At 38.8% G+C, this 20,522-nt stretch overlaps 1 protein-coding gene across 1 annotated transcript in view; it reads right to left on the reverse strand.

Moving 5' to 3' along the window:
- LOC126483805 (beta-hexosaminidase subunit beta-like) overlaps nt 1-20,522 on the reverse strand; it is a 131,382-nt gene that overhangs the window by 9,418 nt on the left and 101,442 nt on the right. The window contains exons 5-8 of the mRNA XM_050106987.1: nt 10,771-10,886; nt 9,662-9,869; nt 6,829-7,045; nt 1,609-1,779 (exon numbers count right to left, since the gene is read on the reverse strand). Of these exons, the coding sequence (XP_049962944.1) occupies nt 1,609-1,779; nt 6,829-7,045; nt 9,662-9,869; nt 10,771-10,886 (712 nt within the window). The remainder of the gene's footprint in view (nt 1-1,608; nt 1,780-6,828; nt 7,046-9,661; nt 9,870-10,770; nt 10,887-20,522) is intronic.

The raw sequence follows: 20,522 nt of genomic DNA on the forward strand, positions 1-20,522 counted from the left end.
GTGCCGCCATGCTTACTGTATGACTAAATCACAGGTGTGTGTGTGTGTGTGTGTGTGTGTGTGTGTGTGTGTGTGTGTGTGTGCGTGTGTGTGTGTGCGTGTGTGCGCGTGTGTGTGTGTGCGCGCGCTCCGAAGCGAAGCTTATGTGTGAATGCCTCTGACATGAGGCAGAGACAAACGGCCAAGCCTTTTTGACACATGTGCGTATCCTCCTGAAAGGTTGTGGAACATGTCAGTGTACAAAGTAATTGATAATTTCGAATTGACTGGCTCATTGCAGTGTCACTCACTACTGGATCGAACTCAGCATCGCTGGATGGCCACAATTTGCTCCAGCTCTTCATTATGGTAGCACTCTCCACTTTATCCCATGCTTCAGCTGCTTGGAAAACAACATCATGTATGTTAATTGCTTTCCACACCTTCAGCATAGTCTCGATAGAGTAGTTTTCACTTTCATTCAGCAAGACAATGAGAAGTGAATGTCAATAATGATGTTCAACTGATCAGAAAATTCCCTGGTCCATGGGCTGAATTAGGGCTGTCATACTGGGTGGGAGAAAGAGTGCTTGTATACCATCGAACCTTGGAGAAACACCTCAAGGATAACTGGGAGCATTGTCAATTGTTGTTTGTTAAATGTGGCTGCTTTTTCCTTTATAATCAGGCCACTGACTGGAATTCCTTTACTGTGTTGTTGTATGAACCATCTATGAACAGCTACGTCCAGTTCTTCATTCTCACTCTTTCGCATAACCTTCCATTTTCCCAACTCACTGTCCATTTGTGTTGAGTACTGTCAAATAATATCTTCTCTCTTTTTGATGTCATAAATAGTTGCTCATCCAACATTGAACTCAACAGCAATGGCTTTCTGTGAAGAACCTCGATTTATCTAAAATTTCGGGTTTCTGCTTGAGGTCTAGCGTAACGTGTTTCCTTTTAGAAGACACGATTCCAAACTGTAGAGAAAGCTACAATTTCAAATACAGTATATAAGGCATTGTTTAACTAAGCATTGTTGTGCATGATAATTCATTGTGCACTTGTTTTTGGATGTGCGCCACACTACTGAGAGGCTGGACTACTGAGGGCCGGATTCCCGGAAGTCCAGTGTATCTTGCTTCATATTTTTTTTTTTTTTTTTTTTTTTTTTTTTTTTTTTTTTCCATTCCAGATTTTCTGTTGTTTGATGTAACTAAAAACGTGATGTACTAGACTGGGAGAAAGAATGTGTGGGAAATACTGGTGCAAGTTTCCCAAACACTCATGAGAACTATCACAACAAATTCATTTTTTGCAGGGAAGCTTTGATTTAGGCTACAAGGCTTGCTTGGATGGCTCCATTGTATGTAAGTATATGGATTAAAGTCTGGCCCAGCACACTATCCAGGAAGTTTCAACAGATGTATTTCTTTGAAATGTTTCTTGCACAACTCTGTGTAAAGATTTCTTTGCACGTCATTGTCAATTTACTGACATAAGAAAAATTATATATGGATGCTACATTTTACATTGTACGTGTCATGAAACCGTTTGCTTTGATAATTATGTGACTGAGAAAGTCTAGAAGAATTCTTGTGAATACCACAGCTGAAGTTTACTTACTTCTGCCCACATTGCAGCCTCCCCACCAATCACCAAGTCATATTGGGATTCATTGTATGGAGAGAAATCCAGTGGCTCACACTCATAATATTTCTGCCAGTCTCCACCAGTGCTGAGATGGTCCAGATACCAGCACTCTGACAGCAATGTGTAGTGGCCAGCAGCAGTTACCTTAAAAAACATAAAAAAATAAAAGAAAAAAGAAAGAACATGTTGATACAAATGAATATCATCACCTCCTAATCAAGTTTAACATCCATAGTTTCAAAATGTCTTAAATTAATTACAGGCAATGATGTGTTGCCAGCTTAGGTGAATGTCACACACTAACTTACGGAAAAAAAGGCCTGAGAATTTTATGTAAATGTGTGAAACATGAAAGAGAAAATGGAAGAGAATGTTGAGAAATGTGTAACTTCTGCTGTGTTAAAAGATGACCTAAATATTGTACTGTGAAAAATATTTATCTAAAAATCAATTGGGCAGTTAAAGGAGAAAGGGAAAACAAATGTTTAATGAGTCCTGGTCTGGCATACAAGTTTTATTCTGCCAGGAAATTTAACAACACTACAATAAGACATAGTTTAAGTCAGGAATTTTTGGAACCAGTAACTACATGCACTGAGATGAACAATATGTGAGACACGTTCCTAGAAGTTCTGGTAGCGTTCATATGGTGTCATCTCTTTTTATATATGTGCAGGGAAACCCTGCTTTTACACTTTTCAAGTATTTCATAAAAATGGTGTAAGATGCGTGAAAATGTAAAATGAGGGAAATAATGTTTTAAGCTATAAAAGTGATGTATAGGTTACCCTTTGCATTTTTACACTTTATGAATGATATCTGTACATAATAGGCATCAAAATACTAGTCAGAAACTTTTTTATTAGCTGATAGAGGTTTATTGTGTAATAAAAACTGCTGATGTCACTGGAACTGGCAACTGTCTGGGAATTAGAAACATCTGACTCAATTTTATACATCATAACCAATGTCATTGGAAAGCCTGCAGCTGTCACTCATTATTTAAATAATGAAACACTGCAACAGTTACATATTTTTCCATGCATACCACAATATGTTTTCACAATTTTTTCTCACTGTCAAGTGCAAATATTTGCATAAGTATTTTGTGTGGTGTTTGCACATGTGTTGTTCTGCATCTCTTGCACTGTAGTCATCTTTTTGAGGCTAGCAAGTACTGTGCCTCCTGAGTTATGCAGGAAACCACACATGTGAACTATCACTCACACTGTTTGTATAACATCACAAAAATACATACATAAATACTGCACTTGACAACGAGAATAAATTCTTGAAACACGTTTTGCTCAATATGAAAAAATATGTAACTGGCGCTGTGTTTAAGCCAAAAACAATTGAGCAACAGAAAGTGAGTGAAGGTGTCAAATAGCGCAGCAAGTGGCCAAACAATGAAACATGCAAACTAGGCAATGTTTGTGATTGGTCATGATTTTTAATGAACCTACTTATACTCCCATCAGTCACCAAGTAGAGCTTGGAATTGGCAGGAGATATGGCACAAATTGTTCCAACTTTTACCCATTTACTGGTTCAAATGCACTGAGTGGAGTGCCGCGGGGCTCAAAAACTTAACCATGTAGAGTTTGTAAACACTACTTGATGGCCAACGCCATTCCAGCATCATTTTAAGCCAGTTTTTTCTCCGACAACATTTTTTCATAATGCGTAAATCTTGGGAAAATTATATGTTGATGCAAAATTGGGTGTAAATTAACACTATAGGCATAGGTATTTTGACAGAAGTGATAAAAAGTCTTAAACAGTGAGAAAATATTAAATATGGGAAAGCTCTCCACCAACTCATTGGGAGGGTGGAGAAGTGGAGAACGCACTTCACTTCCAAGGAACAGGCCTCTGCATCTTCCTGGAAATCTAGAGGGCCTTCAGTAACACAACCTTCGATTCCATGGTAAAGGCAGCCGAGGTGCATGACCTAGGAACCACTATATGTAGGTGGACCAGGGCCATGCTTAGGGGAAGGAAGGTAGAGGCTACCATGATGAATGAAAAGATGGAAATAAACACCACTAGAGTTTGCCCACAAGGAGGAGTTCTGTCCCCTTTATGGTGGAATCTAGTAGTGAACAAACTCATTAAGGAACTAAATTCTAGCCAATGCTTTTGTCAAGGATACACAGATGACCTTGTCACAGTAATATTTCACAAATTTACTTACACAGTTAGAAACACGGCACAAGGCACATTGGACATTGTGCAAGACTGGTGCATTAAACAGGATAAGGGTGATCCTAAGAAGACTGTTGTGGTGCCATTCATGAAGAGGCATATCCAACACTCAAGTTGGAATCTAAAGCTCTTCGATGAAACTCCACCTGTGAAGAGGATAGTGAAATATCTAGGGATAACCTTAGATGAGAAACTAACATGGACCCCTCACATTAAGAGCGCCTAAGACCCAGAGGTATGCACTGGATATACACCACTGTGGTTAGACCTAGGATTTCCTACAGGGCCATAGTGTGGTCGGAGAAGGTAGAACAGCATGTTGCAGCTAAGGTGCAGAGACTATCTAGGGATAACCTTAGATGAGAAACTAACATGGACCCCTCACATTAAGAGCGCCTAAGACCCAGAGGTATGCACTGGATATACACCACTGTGGTTAGACCTAGGATTTCCTACAGGGCCATAGTGTGGTCGGAGAAGGTAGAACAGCATGTTGCAGCTAAGGTGCAGAGACTGGCTTGCTTAGCCATAACAGGTGGAATTAGCAGCTCACCAACTGCTGGGATGGAAGCTATGTGGGACATGCCTCCACTACACCTTCGGGTCAAGATGGAGGCAGCAGCTGGGGCATACAGACTCAAAACTGGTAAAAACTGGATCTCATTGGGATATCCAGAACCACACACTAAGATAGTGAGTGAAGTGAATATAGGAATGGCTGGGGAAATGCCGGCCGACTACATAATAACTCCCAACTGCTTCAACAAGCCTTACAATATAATAATTGGAAGCAGGAAGCAATGGGAGAAAACAGTTCGACACTGTACGGGGGACATTGTTTGGTTCACCGATGGGTCAAAATCAGGCCAAGGCATTGGAGAAGGGGTGTACGGAGTTCAGCCAAGACTAGAGGGCATCATCTCTCTAGGAAAACTGACCTTGGTATTCCAAGCTCAAATTACTGCAACCAGGGCATGTGTGGAGGAGAATATGCATAGGTGCTACAAGGACCATAGCATCTACATCTATTCAGACAACCAGGCAGCCCTGAAATCAGTGGCAGCTCCTGCAACAAGATCCAAGATTGTTGCAGAATGTCACAGGGCTCTGGTGGGGCTAGGGGGAAGCAATAGGGTAAACCTAGTGTGGGTCTCTGGCCACTCAGGGATCTGTGGCAATGAACAAGCTGACAGATTGGCCAGGTTGGGGGCAACGACTCCATTTATTGGACCGGAACATATCCTGACATCACCAAGGCTATGATCAAACTAGAACTACAGAACTGGCTTAGGAAACAGCACGTAGAATATTGGACCGAGGTCCATAAACAAAAACATGGTAAGGTAATGATGCCTAAGCCATGTTTTAAAAGAAGATCTGTAATCCTGGGATTGAACAGGAAAGAGATTAAACTCATCACTGAACTGATTGCCGGCCATGGTAATTTCAAGAAACACCTACACACAATGGGTATAATGGAAGAAGATCCTAAATGTAGGATCTGTGATGAGGGTGAAGAAACTATCACACCTAATCTGCGAATGCATGGCATTGGAGAGCAAAAGATACAGATCCTTTGGGACAACTAGACCTGTAGAAATTGTGTCTAACAAAAAACTGGTAAAGGGACTCCTTGCACTATTTAAGGGCATTGGTTGGCTTTACTAGATATACAAGGAGAGATGCCACACAATAAGCTCAGTTTCCGTGTGGGCAGTTGCGAGTTAGACCAAAGCTGTTTTAGCTTCCCTGTCAAAATCAAATCAAATCAAATATGAGAACATAAAAGTAGGTTTACACTGTATCTCCCGAAAAATCTGCTTTATGCACTTCCTGTAATAGACACAGGTAACATTCTGCAGATTACTGATAGGCTCACAAGCAAAAAATCAGCAGGATTAGGTGGAATTTTTGTTAGTGAGATGATTTGTTCACTAAAGAAACTGCATTCTTAAAGGTGTATTCAACTGACAACTTGAGACTAACTGTAGTCAAACTGTCACAAAAAAGGGCGGAAAGAAAGACACATTCAGAACTGTATGTAACTGAAAATTTACAAGAGAAAAATGCTCTAGATTAAGCCTTAGCATCAGGAGACAATGTGTGTGTGTGTGTGTGTGTGTGTGTGTGTGTGTGTGTGTGTGTTGTAGTCTTGTTGTTGTTGGAATGTGTGAGGGTTTTCTACTTCTGAAGAGGGGCTTTGTCCAAAAGCTGAAATCTTTCTAGAATTCTTTTTTACTGTGCCTGCCTGGAACCCAATGCCTTCTCTGTGTGGTGAATAGCAATCTGTCCTTTTCATATTATTATTATCATTATTATTATTATTATTATTATTATTATTGCTTCCCTTTCTTAATGTCTACCTAGATCAAACCACATCCCCAAAGGTTGGTGTCTATGGAATAGACAGACAGACAGAATGAATGTATGAATGAATATTAAAGGATTATTGCCTGTGCCTTCCACAACCATATGTTTTGGTAGTAATTTGTATTGATAAGCCTTTGTTTGTGTGAAGAATCATGGACAAATAATTACAGATCTCAGTCATCTTTCTGCTCTGTCTGATTATTCTTTGTAATTGAAATCTCAGTAATATAGAAATCTGAAGCCTCAAAATTAAAATACTTCTTAGTTTTTTGTTCTAATTGTACTTTGAAGATAAAGTACATTTCACACTCATTTTACTAATTATCAATAATTTTTTTACGCAGAACAAATGTATCTTATTAACTCCATACCACATGAAAGTACAACACTATTTTAAAATTAAGACCATTCTCTGATTAAATATTACTTCTGTAACACAACTTACTCATTTCACTACGTCTGTGTCTTGTAGAGCTAACAGAATGGAAACTTCATACCATAAAAATGATCTGCTTTGAACTGCAAGTTCAAACTGTTTAACCTTGTGTTTCTTTTATGCTTGCATAAAATTCTAGCTGCAGATTGAAATCACACGTAAGATGAAATATTACTTACAGAATCCAATTCTTCATTTCGGTCACCTGTCCAAATGTGGACAACAGTGTCAGCACTAAGTCTAACTTCATTATCAAAGACCTCCTGCCACACTATGGACTTTGAATTAAGATTTGATGCAATGTCAACAATCTTCTGAATATAATAACTTTCTAGATCTTTGCTTTCTGTAATATTATGCTCACTCATAAAGTCCAGAATATCTTGGTTGCTTTCCCTGAAACATTTTGCAGAAATGAAAAGTATTTGACTGGCATTACTACACAAAATATCAATGATACAATATTGAAATAATTAATTATGAATGATAAGAATCTTGTATAATCTGATATATTTACTGAAGCTATCTGTGGATATTGATTAGTATGTACTTTTTATCTATCCTAATATAATTCTAACATTTATTTCATTTCAAAGAATTTATAAATGAAATATATTCCAAATAATAATGAAATACAGATTGTAAAACCATTAGAGAGTTTTGTATTTTACTTATATTTTCTGGTATGCTCTAACAAGCATAAAAGAATTATTAAAACTAATGCTGTCCTCAATGTTCAGATTAAGCACTACAGTGATTTACTAAAACACATTCCTATTGGCAATGGTGTTTCTCCACATTTCTCTCACTTTTAAAGTCACCAATAGGAGGAACTACAGCAGAACAAACTCCAAGCCATGATGCAACTTGGCATTTTCCACATATACAAATCATTACCAGAGGTAGAAGGAATTATAGGTGACAGAAAACATACCCAGTCTGACTGAGGTCTGAATCCCTAACGTTTGGATTTGTAGTCTGACACACAACAAGCTTTGGAAAGAAATCCAATCCAAATGTTTATCACAGAATTCTGTTGCACGACATCTGACGTTAAATCGAAGAGATTGAAGATACATAATAATATTCCAGAAAAGAGACAAAATTCGATATGGTACTATATAAGTAACTGTTTGGCAGAGAAATCAAACAATGGAAAATCCAGGATGGAATGCAATAATACCAGAGAAGGAAAGTTGCTACTCACCATATAGCAGAGAAGCTGAGTTGCGATAGACACAATAAAAGGATTCACACAATTAAAGCTTTCAGTCATTAAGGCCTTTGTCAGCAGTAGACACACACACACACACACACACACACACACACACACACACACACGTGTCTGCAGTCTCAGAGAGCTGAGACCACACTGCTAACAGCAGCACCAGTGCATGATGGAAGTGGCGACGGTGGGGGTAAGGAGGAGGCTGGGGCGGGGAGGGGGAGGGATAGTATGGTGGGAGTGGCGGACAGTCAAGTGTTGCAGTTTAGACGGAGGGCAGGAGAGAAGGTGCGGAGGGGGAGGGATAAGTAGCGGAAAGGAGAGAAATAAAAGAAATTAAAAGACTGGGTGTGGCGGTGAAATGACGGCTGCGTAGTGCTGGAATGGGAACAGGGAGAGGCTGGATGGGTGAGGACAGTGACTAATGAAGGATGATGCCAGGAGGGTTACGGGAACGTAGGATGTATTGCAGGGAAAGTTCCCACCTGTGCAATTCAGAAAAGCTGGTGTTGGTGGGAAGGATCCATATGGCACAGGCTGTGAAGCAGTCATTAAGATGAGGGATATCATGTTTGGCAGCATGTTCAGCAATAGGGTGGTCCACTTGTTTCTTTGCCACAGTTTGTTGGTGGCTGTTCATGCGGACAGACTGCTTGTTGGTTGTCATGCGTACATAGAATGCAGCACAGAGGTTGCAGCTTAGCTTGTAAATCACATGACTGGTTTCACAGGTAGCCCTGCCTTTGATGGGATAGGTGATGTTACTGACCGGACTGGAGTAGCTGGTGGCAGGAGGATGTATGGGACAGGTCTTTCATCTATTACAGGGATATGAGCCATGAGGTCTCCTTGAGTCTCGCTTGAAGTTACTTCTACTTCTGTCATTGGTTCTCCATCCAAGATAAAACATGCTATGTCTTCCTTACCATGAAATTTTCAAACCACTCATCTTTTTCTTATATCCCATATGATCATACGTACATTAATAAATGTTTGTGTATTAAAGTGTCAAACACTTTTAAGAAGTCAATGAATATTGCAAACTACTTCCAAAATGTCACGAGAGAACAGTGCAAGTTGAGTTTTGCCCAAGACGTGTTTTCGAAATCCATATTTGGTACAGAGGTGGTCATGTAAGTTGAAAATAACTCATAACATTTGAGCTCAGAATGTGTTCTACAACTCTACAACAGATGGACATCAATCAGATTTGATGTTTTTTGTTCAAGGATCTATGGCATATTATGGTTAAAATCAGTTACCACCTCCTGGAAAAACTTAATAATCTGTAACTCGTCAGCAATATTCCACACAATCATCCAACAAACTCTTATATCAGGTTTCACATCCTATGAGCAACAGCTATACTATGAATATCTATGGCCTCTTAGAATGCTGATCACTCTGCAGTGATCTCCACCAACTTAGGAACTGTTTGAACCATTCTTATTTTTATGTCTATGTGACATCTGCAAACATCTACAAAATTGACTTACTTTGAAGATTGTGAAACTTTTGATAAAACTTGCTACAGCATCTTTGCTGGACACATTTACACATCTGGAATGAACCAGGACTTCAGTGAATACAGTGGGTGTCTCAACTGCTACCAAACAACCAATGTTGCAGCCAATGACAGGACAAAAATTTACAACTGACCTCCTCCACTAAGGAAATCCATTACTATGCAAGGAAAATTTAAGCTCAGATACTTTTCTAAAAGGCTTCACATATTTTGTCTTAGCCTAAAATTAATCAACATGGTGCATGGTTCATTCTGTACTTACCAACATTCAAATCCTACTTCGTCGCCACCAAGATGAAAGTACTCATCAGGGAAAACATTTACAATTTCTTCAAATAATGTCTGAAGAAATTCGTATGTAAAGTTCTTTGTGGGGTCAATTGGTCCATATGTGCCATCTGGAGAACCAGTGGCATTGTAACACGGTGTCAGCAGATCAGGATAAGCTTCTCCCCATGATCTTGTGTGTCCTGAAGGATGATATATAAATATGGTCACTTTATGATTAAATTTAATCTCCGTAAGCAGCAACTTAGTAATATTTCATATCTCTGACAGACTAAGGGGTGTTCTCTTGATTAAACAAGGTATTTGCTGTATCATTGTGGGCCCCCTCTTGTACAAGAACAACAACAAATTAAAGACTAAATAAATTAAAACTGGCTCAGAAAACTATGTCAATAACTGCAATAAGGTCACCCAGATGAACTAAACTAAACCATTCCTGTTACAATGGCAAATTTACAAAGATATATTTAAATCACTTGTGTTTGATGTGTGTTAAAACCATTTAGTACAGATTGGTTCTAGTTGTTTAAAATGTCTCCGAATGTGCTAGCTAACTGTGCTGGTATGCATCTTTGTGGGGCAAACATTAGTGTCAAATGTAGCATTCACAGTTCTTTTTCTAAATAATGGAAATCACTGGATCATGTCAAATTTTGAGCTCCACTGGCTGTAGAGGAAAAAGACTCAAACTGGGGACTTTTCAGGACATCAGTTACTTTGTGGAAGATTAACTTTTGGAATGCATGAAATAAGACAATGAAGGAAGCAGTATGAGAAATCTGAAATGTAATCAATAACAGCACACAGGTAAGTGGAGAATTCACAATTTATACCAATGCTGGATACTTGAGGGGCAGAGTTTTGTAGTGATTATACAAATATGGAACATTGTATAGTGATAGCATATTATATACATCATTTGCTCTCTCACAAAGAGATTTTTCCTTCATGAAATGTATCTAACTGTAAAATTAATAAGCAATACAAAGGTTCAGAATAGGTAGTATTATAGAAGATGTAATACTATAAATCATATTTCAATAAACTAATTACGAAACAGTATAAGCATTTTTAATTACATACCTGGAGTATCAAATTCTGGAACAACTCTTATTCCTCTAACACGCGCATACTCAATTACTTCAGCAACATCAGCAGGACTGTATACAAATCTCTCAGGGTCATAAGAACCTTTTTCACTGAAAAAGATTAGGAGAAGTTTTCATTTAAAGTAAGTAAAGAATATCAACCAACAATGAGTTGAAATATGTTAATTTAAATAAAAGAAAATAACATTAAACACCAGTTAATCAAGCAAAATTAAAAACAAAACACAGAATCTCGGTTTATGACCACATTTATTACTGTAGGCAATTTTTTAATCTTGAAAACTACTTTATATAATATTTAGATATGATAGCATAAATATTTCAGGCAATAAATGTTCTCCGTGCACTGGTCCATGTTTGGAAGGTTTCACATTCTCTAACAGCTCATGTCTTTTATTAGCTGTTTGTGCAGTCTGAATTAGATTACAGTGTGAATTTTTAACACAGATTTATCAAATTGGCACCAACCAAATTAAACAAAATGCAATACAACTGCATTAAAACCTTCATCAGTATGATGCCTTCAGCAGCAATCAATGATCATCTCTTGGAAGCAGTCAAAATGCCTCTTCACATTTGGCACCAGTTCCTAGTAGATAAAACTATGTTGCAGAGAATTCTGTCGGCTGTCCTATAAGAGCTTATTTGAACCAATTCTCAGTCATAACAACAAATGCACTGCTGAACAGCGACCACCACTTAAAATGAACCTAGTCCACCAGAAGAACCACTATTTCAAAAATTCCTTTCTGGCAGTTACTCCTTTTGTGCAACATCCACTGGCTCCCCAAATGTGAACCATTTATCATTAACAATATACTCACAATATGCATTAAAATTCAGTGTCCAGATGTGACTAGAATATTCAATGATATATCAAAAATAACAGATCAACCATATGTGGGTAGCATCTTCTTTTGTCCAGATTTCACAGCAGAACTGTTTTAACCCCCAGTCTCAACTGTTGCTAGTCCCTGTCCTCTGTCTACCTCTATCCCATTTCCTATCCCCACTCCAGCCTCTCATAGGCCTTCCATCCCTGCCAGCTCATAGGCATAGCCCTTTCCCTTTTTCTGCTTCTCTTTCTTTTTCCCATCCAGCATAGTCTCCCAATTCTGTAGCTATCAGTTAACCATCCTTCCCCCACCACACCGCTGTACACCCCACTGGCACCACTACAGTGTCTTCCACCACCCCCAGCCTACTACCTCCCCCTCCTTGTCCCACATCTCTTCTATACCTCCACTACCTTCCCCAGCCAAGATCACTACCATCACAATAGGACCACAGTTCCCAATGATAGTGGCAGTGTCTGTTCGCTCCTCATTGCCTCATTTGTGGTAAGCAGCAGTCTTTCTAATTTGTATCAATATTCCATCCCAGATTTTTGACTATTTAGAGATTTCGAGAAGAGTGTTCAAATGAAAAGATACGAAAGGTCATAACAACCAAACTGGCTGGCATTTGCATATTCCGCTTTACAATAATGTAGTGAGATATCTCAGGATGTGAATAATGCCCGGAGTTGTTGTGCTTGTGTGTGGGCAGATGACACAGGAGAGAACCAGGCAGTTGTGTTTTCCATCTATATGACACAGCAGTATGTGTGAGGACTTCACAGCGTTCACATAACATAATGACACCTGAAGAGCAGCAAAGTGTCGTCAGTGTTTGACTTGGACAGGATTTGTGATTGGTGTAAAGAATGGCAGCTAACTATAAATATAGATCAATGTAAATTAATGCAGATGAATAGGAAAAAGAATCCTGTAATGTTTGAATACTCCATTAGTAGTGTAGCGCTTGACACAGTCACGTCGAGCAAATATTTGGGCGTAACATTGCAGAGCGATATGAAGTGGGACAAGCATGTAATGGCAGTTGTGGGAAAGGCGGATAGTCGTCTTCGGTTCATTGGTAGAATTTTGGGAAGATGTGGTTCACCTGTAAAGGAGACCGCTTATAAAACACTAATATGACCTATTCTTGAGTACTGCTTGAGTGTTTGGGATCCCTATCAGGTCAGATTGGGGAGGACATAGAAGCAATTCAGAGGTGGGCTGCTAGATTTGTTACTGGTAGGTTTGATCATCACACGAGTGTTGCAGAAATGCTTCAGGAACTCGGGTGGGAGTCTCTGGAGGAAAGGAGGCGTTCTTTTCGTGAATCGCTACTGAGGAAATTTAGAGAACCAGCATTTGAGGCTGACTGCAGTACAATTTTACTGCCACCAACTTATATTTCGCAGAAAGACCACAAAGATAAGATAAGAGAGATTAGGGCTCGTACAGAGGCATATAGGCAGTCATTTTTCCCTCGTTCTGTTTGAGAGTGGAACAGAGAGAGAGAAGATGCTAGTTGTGGTACGAGGTACCCTCTGCCACGCACCGTATGGTGGATTGCGGAGTATGTATGTAGATGTAGATCTCTGACTGTAGAAGGAGTTAACTCAGCCAATATTCGTTGCCAGATGGTTGCCTTATATGGTGGAGACTGTTTCTTACAAGTCAGTGAGAAACTGGAATCTGTATTTTTGTAAAGGCTGGGCATGTTTGAATGATGACATGAGACCCGGCCAGGCAAACATGGTAATCACTGCCAAACTCACCAGAACATCCCCAGTGATGAGAGCTGGTGCCATTACTTTGAGCCAGATGCAAAGTGGGACAGCACACAATGGAAACATGCATCATTACCTCCCCTACAAAATTCAAAGCTATGCCTTCAACAGGCAAGATGAAGCTCAACGTATTTTCTGACATCCAGTGCCCGACTCTCAATGAATTCCTCGAGCAAGGAAAAACCATTAACAGTGACATGTACTGTGAGGTACTCTATAGTCTATGCATGTCCAAGAGTAAATAGCCTATGCTGCTCATGGATTCTGCTCCACAATAACACACATGAACAAGTTTCCAGTCACACACAGTGTACTCACCATATTCAAGTGGGAGCAGCTTGAGTATCAGCCATACAGCCCAGACCTGTCACCCTGCGGCTTTCCATGTATTTGGTTCACTACAAAATGAGTGTATGAGTACCAAATGCTTCAGATCAGGATGGTGATCACCTTTTCTTCCAAAGTTATGGCCATGATACAAGCAATTTGTTTTGTATGGATCCAAGTTATGAATGACAAAATGCATCATCCCAAGTTGTTTGAAAAGATTAGCGTGGAGTTCAGAAGTGTGCTCCACATATGACCATAACTGTTCTTTGTTGTGGTGTGAGGAGTGTTTCATGCTAATATGTTGCCACAAAACTTTATACCATATGATATTATGGATTGAAAATAATCATAGTGTGCAACTGTAGCATATCAAAGTAAAAAAAGACAGGAGAACAACCTTAAAGCAAAAATTGCTCCTGATAACCACTTTAATGTCCTGATAGCATTATGTTTCCAGTTCAGCCCTGTAAACGAGAAAATTTGAAGAGTACGCACTTTTTATAATCTGGTCATTATGTGCAACAACTACTTCTGGGCTCTTGTGCTTCATGAGGTAGTGAATGAAATTATTCTTCCTTAAATTTATGGACAGAGAGACAGTTGTGAACCAGGCCACACCTTTCTTGAGGACATGATTGACAGGAGATTAATTTAACAGCTGAGATGCTTGCATCATCAGAAAACATTGTGAACTTAAAAAATTTACTGACTGACAGAGAGACATTGTTTACATATATCAGGAACGGCAAGAGCACAAATAACAAACATTGCAGGCAGCACTGTACCCCTCTCAGCAGTCACTGCATCTTGTGATATCCTGTTTGAGCCATATATAACTATCTCATGCCTTCTGTCTTTAAGGTACAATGTAAGCCAATTCTGTAAGTTCATAATGATATACCTTCTCTAAAAGTATCTTATAGTTTATACAAACAAAAGCTTTGGACACCATACAAGACACCAAATGGCAACTTCTTACTTTCTAGGGCTCTAACAACACCGGAAAATAATAAGATTGCATGACCTGTAGAACCTGTTTTTTGAAAACCAAACTATCTACTGTCAACTTTTAACTACATTCATGGGATTATTTATTACCCTATGTGTCTCTTTTGTTCACAATTCCATCCCAACACTGCCACCCTGTTTCTATGTAATCTTAGTACCAGGTTTGCTTTTACATTTTGCAGGCGCATGGTAATCAGTGACCATTATTTCCATAGATAAATCCAGTTGGGATCAAAGAACTATGAAGTTATAAATGTTACTTTTCTTATTTGTTAGTACAAGTTTTTTTTTAATCTTTTAGAAAGAATGGAACAATATGTGAAGGATGATCAAGTTTTTGAGTTGTTGTTAGCTGGTGAAGACTGCTCACTGATTGGGTACACCAGACTCTCTTCAAGATGCAGTGGAGTTTAGTGAAAATGAAACAGAAATATCTGATCATGAACAAAGTGAAACAGAGGATGACAAAGAGGTAGAAGAAGTGATGGTTTGTGAAGAAAACCAAGAAATGATAAGACAATCTGGATATTTTTAAGAAAAAAACATTATAAATGAGAGTAGCAAGATGGTCGATTGTATAATGTAGCCAGATAGATAAAAAATTTACTCACCAAGCAATGGCATCCTGTCCGCTAAATCTCCCCTGACCCATGGTTCTGGGTGACTTTTCCAAAATCTACCCATTTTCCTAGAGCTCTCCCGTCCTTTTTCTTCACTGCTTTTCCTTCCCCTTCTACCCTTCTGCCTGAAGGAACCACTGGCTCCAAAAGCTTGCCTAATTATAACCTTCTTTTATGTTTGTGTTTGTGTTCTGCCACCACTTGGTGATTAGATTTTTTTCTTTCTCCAATTACATTATATTGCCAAAAATTGACTGTTTTCAAGATTGTGGATTGGTATTTTATAAAATAACCCAGCTTGGCAGTGACTGAAGAAAATATCAAAGAGAGAAAAATGAATTTCAAAAATTTTTCTATGGACTTACAGACTGCAATGGATTAAGTTTTTTGCAAAAATTTTGAAAATGATAGCAAGGTCAACAAATATATTGTGCAAATTCAGGTGGAACCAAATGAGCCAAAAAAGTCAAAGGTGTTACATTACCAAATATGTCCATGCTTTAAAGAAACAAAAACTACAAAACATGTTCTGAATATCAAAAATACATGTGCAGAATGCTTTCCATTGACAAAAAGGTATTTCTTGACTGATGATTGAAAATGAGTGCTAGGTTGATTTATTCATGTACCTACTGTCATTTTTTAAACTGAAATTCATTGTTTATTGCTTTTCTTTATTGTTTATTTAATTGATCATTATTTGCTCTCAAAATAAGTTTCTGAACATTGTTCGAGTAGATTTTCTTTGTTTTTTAATTTGAAAAACTGTATTTAAGAAACACCTTAATTGTTGGTAAGATCATGTTTTCCTTTTTAACAAGGAGTGTTTTTCATAAATAGAAACGTTTCTTTTATTGATTCTTAAACAACAGTTTAGAAAAAACATAGAAATAAATTTGTATTTTGGGGTTGAAAACAATTCCACAAAGTTAATAACTTCATGCTAAATAGCAAGTGTACTTAAGGTAAGATGTTCAGATATCTGAGATGTACCTGTATCCTGTTATACATAAATTTTTCAAGAACTTCAGAAAATGTTGTGAAGAACAAGATGGAGTGGTAAGTCAAAGCACTTTTAGCATCCCCAGTTTTGTAAAGAGGTGTAACAGCAGCACACTTCATTCTTTTTGGAGTTACATCTTATTTAAGGGAGGTACTGCACATGTGAACCAAAAGTTTTCATGTTTCATAACAGCAAACCTTCAACAATTTACGTGAAATATGACCTAGGTTTATAGAGGTTTTACTTTTCAGTGAGTGTATGATTTTTTTTTTTTTTTTTTTTTTTTGTGGTTCCGGGTAGTTACATGTCAATACATCTGCAACTTTGTCAGCAGAAGCATTTCAACCTGCTTATACAGTGGAAGCTAAAAAGTGCTGTTAAAAATTTCAGCTGCTTCTCTGCTGTCAGTTATGGCTGAATTGTCAACACTTAAAACAACATTTTTCATCACTTCCACTTTCTCTTTGCCATTACATTCCAGATCACTTTGATTTTATTACTTGGGTTCGCAATTTCAGGCCTGAAGCACGTAATCTTGCATTTTTTGATGACTTTGCCTACAATTTTAGAGCAGAATTTATAATGACTTAGCTGTGAAGAATTCACAGAACATTTTGATGCTTTGTACAGTTGTCTCTTTGCTTCGTGGGATACTCTTAAGCTCTAAGTAACCCGCCGTTCCTTAACATTCTTTGTAGGACAGATTCCATATCTCCTTTCAGGAAATAAACGTCCAAAAACTGTCGCTACCTCAGTCTTGAATAAACTGTATTTTGAATTAGTATCACTTGCACAATAGACAGGTCTCCAGTTAGTTACCCTGAGGCATGATCTGCCAACCTGTATAGCTTATTGCAGTTTTCCACAGAGGCCTAGTATCACATTGGAGGATATTGAAGCTGTTAAAGGTAAGCTTTTATCCATCATGGTCAGACAGACCACTTATAACACTTTCAACAAAAATATTGTTAACCTTACTCTGATTGACAAATATGTTGTCAATGTGCTGTAAGAAACTGCAGTTTTGCTAGAAAAACCTACTAAGGGAACAAAGTTTAAGGTGTGTATAAGCATAATATGTTTGAACTCTTTCTTATGAGAGAGGGTAAGACAGATTCTAATTTCTTAGCAAATACATCCCAGAGGATGTGCTGTGTACAGCTATGACTGCCAATTTCGAAACTGTCTCTGAAAATTTAACATCATACACTCAAAAATGAAGCTCCATACAGAATTTTTTGACATATATTGCAATAAATAATAGACTGGAGTTTTTTAACCTCCTCCTCTCATATGTTTCTTGCAATAATATAGACCTAAAACATACCTGGGAATAGAGAGACTCAACACCAGTAGTGATGTTATGTTCTATCAGGCAGAGAATGTGAACACCATTTATACCTTCCAATTCTTCTATATTCACTACAAACTGGGACAACTTATAGAACAGATCTTGGATATTCTGGTGAAATACTGTAAGCTTTGGGTTGGAGTTGGAGGAGGGGGGGGGGGGGGGGGGGGGGACCAAACTGCGAGGTCATCGGTTTCTGGCAGGATGGGGAAGGAATTCGGCCATGCCCTTTCAAAGGAACTATCCTGGCATTTCCCTGAAGCGATTGAGGTAAATCATGGAAAACCTAAATCATGGCCGGATCCGTAATTGAACCGTCGTCCTCCCGAATGCGAGTCCAGTGTGCTAACCACAGCACCACCTCACTCGGTCTTAGGTTGTCTGAAACTTTTAAGACCACAACAGATTATATTGTTACTAGGATGAACTTTCACTCTGGATAAGCCACTTCTTGCAGATTGTTGCCATTGGACAAGATCTGGCTGAGTTGATCCTTCTCACCAGTTTTTCTGGCAGGTGCATTTATGACAATCACTGGTTTGCTTTCATAATTATTTGTTGCTTTATTTACATCTTCATGCCAAATTTATTCAGATGCACTTATGTCAAAGCAGTAGGTGGATCAAAACAAAATGTCCAGACACTCTATGACCAAACAGGTACTGAAACAGAGGATGACAGACTAAATGCCAAAATACTAAATGTCTTTTTCCAGAGCTGTTTCACAGAGGAAGACTGCACTGTAGTTCCTTCTCTAGATTGTCGCACAGATGACAAAAAGGTAGATATCGAAATAGACGACAGAGGGATAGAGAAACAATTAAAATCGCTCAAAACAGGAAAGGCCGCTGGACCTGATGGGATACCAGTTCGATTTCACACATAGTACGCGAAGGAACTTGCCCCCCCCTTCTTGCAGTGGTGGGCCCCTTCTTGCAGTGGTGTACCGTAGGTCTCTAGAAGAGCGTAGCATTCCAAAGGATTGGAAAAGAGCACAGGTCATCCCCATTTTCAAGAAGGGATGTCGAACAGATGTGCAGAACTATAGACCTATATCTCTGACGTCGATCAGTTGTAGAATTTTGGAACGCGTATTATGTTTGAGTATAATGACTTTTCTGGAGACTAGAAATCCATTCTGTGGGAATCAGCATGGGTTTCAAAAAAGACGATTGTGTGAAACCCAGCTCGCACTATTGGTCCACGAGACTCAGATGGCCATAGACATGGGTGCCCAGGTAGATGCCGTGTTTCTTGACTCCCGTAAGGCATTCGACACAGTTCCCCACAGTCAATTAATGAACAAAGTAAGAGCATATGGACTATCAGACCAATTGTGTGATTGGATTGAAGAGTTCCTAGATGACAGAATGCAGCATGTCATTCTCAATGGAGAGAAGTTTTCCGAAGTAAGAGTGATTTCACATGTGTCGCAGGGGAGTGTCGTAGGACCGTTGCTATTCACAATACACATAACTGACCTTGTGGATAACATTGGAAATTCACTGAGGCTTTTTGCAGATGATGCTGTAGTATATCAAGAGGTTGTAACAATGGAAAATTGTACTGAAATGCAGGAGGATCTGCAGCGAATTGACACATAGTGGAGGGAATAGCAATTGAATCTCAATGTAGACAAGTGTAATGTGCTGCGAATACATAGAAAGAAAGATCCCTTATCATTTAGCTACAATGTAGCAGGCCAGCAGCTGGAAGCAGTTAATTTCATAAATTATCTGGGAGTAGGCATTAGGAGAGATTTAAAATGGAATGATCATATAAAGTTGATCGTCGGTAAAGCAGATGCCAGACAGATTCATTGGAAGAATCCTAAGGAAATGCAATCTGAAAACAAAGGAAGTAGGTCACAGTACACTTGTTCGCCCACTGCTTGAATACTGCTCACCAGTGTGGGATCTGTACCAGATAGGGTTGATAGAAGAGAGAGAGAAGATCCAACGGAGAGCAGCACGCTTCATTACAGGATCATTTAGTGATTGTGAAAGAGTTACGGAGATGATAGATAAACTCCATTGGAAGGCTCTGCAGGAAAGACGCTCAGTAGCTCGGTACAGGCTTTTGTTGAAGTTTCGATAATATACCTTCACCAAGGAGTCAAGCAGTATATTGCTCCCTCCTACGTATATCTCGCGAAGAGACCATGAGGATAAAATCAGAGAGATTAGAGTCCACACAGAGGTGTACCGACAATCTTTCTTTCCACGAACAATATGAGACTAGAATAGAAGGGAGAACCGATAGTGGTACTCAAGGTACCCTCCGCCACACACCATCAGGTGGCTTGCAGAGTATGGATGTAGATGTAGATGCACAGTGAAATGATTATCATTTCTCAGTGTTTAGTAGCATAATTTTTTTTAAACTTCTTACGGAAGTTCTTGAGTTTAACTAATCAGAATCTAATTTCTCTATCAACACATGACCAGTTTGACAGATCATATCCCATTGGTTAATTAGTAAGTATTATGCTTTACGATGCAGATGAGAAAAATTCTGTCTATATGATAAAGTTTAATTGAAGTAGCAACTTTTGACATGATGGCTGCAATTATTAATGATAGGTGTTACATTAGTAAACCGTAGTAACTGCAGTGTAACAAGCAGCTTCTTAATAAAGGCACTGGCTTACTTCCAGTACACGTCATCTGCCCCTACTACAATAACACAGCAGAGCCATTATTTGGAAAATCAGTGCATTCTTTATGAATATCCACCGCCACATCATATTTCACCATCAGTAGTACATGTTATCCGTAATAGAAACTGCCACCAG

This window comes from Schistocerca serialis, chromosome 6 (genome assembly GCF_023864345.2).
Source record: "Schistocerca serialis cubense isolate TAMUIC-IGC-003099 chromosome 6, iqSchSeri2.2, whole genome shotgun sequence".
In the NCBI taxonomy this organism is placed as follows: domain Eukaryota; kingdom Metazoa; phylum Arthropoda; class Insecta; order Orthoptera; family Acrididae; genus Schistocerca; species Schistocerca serialis.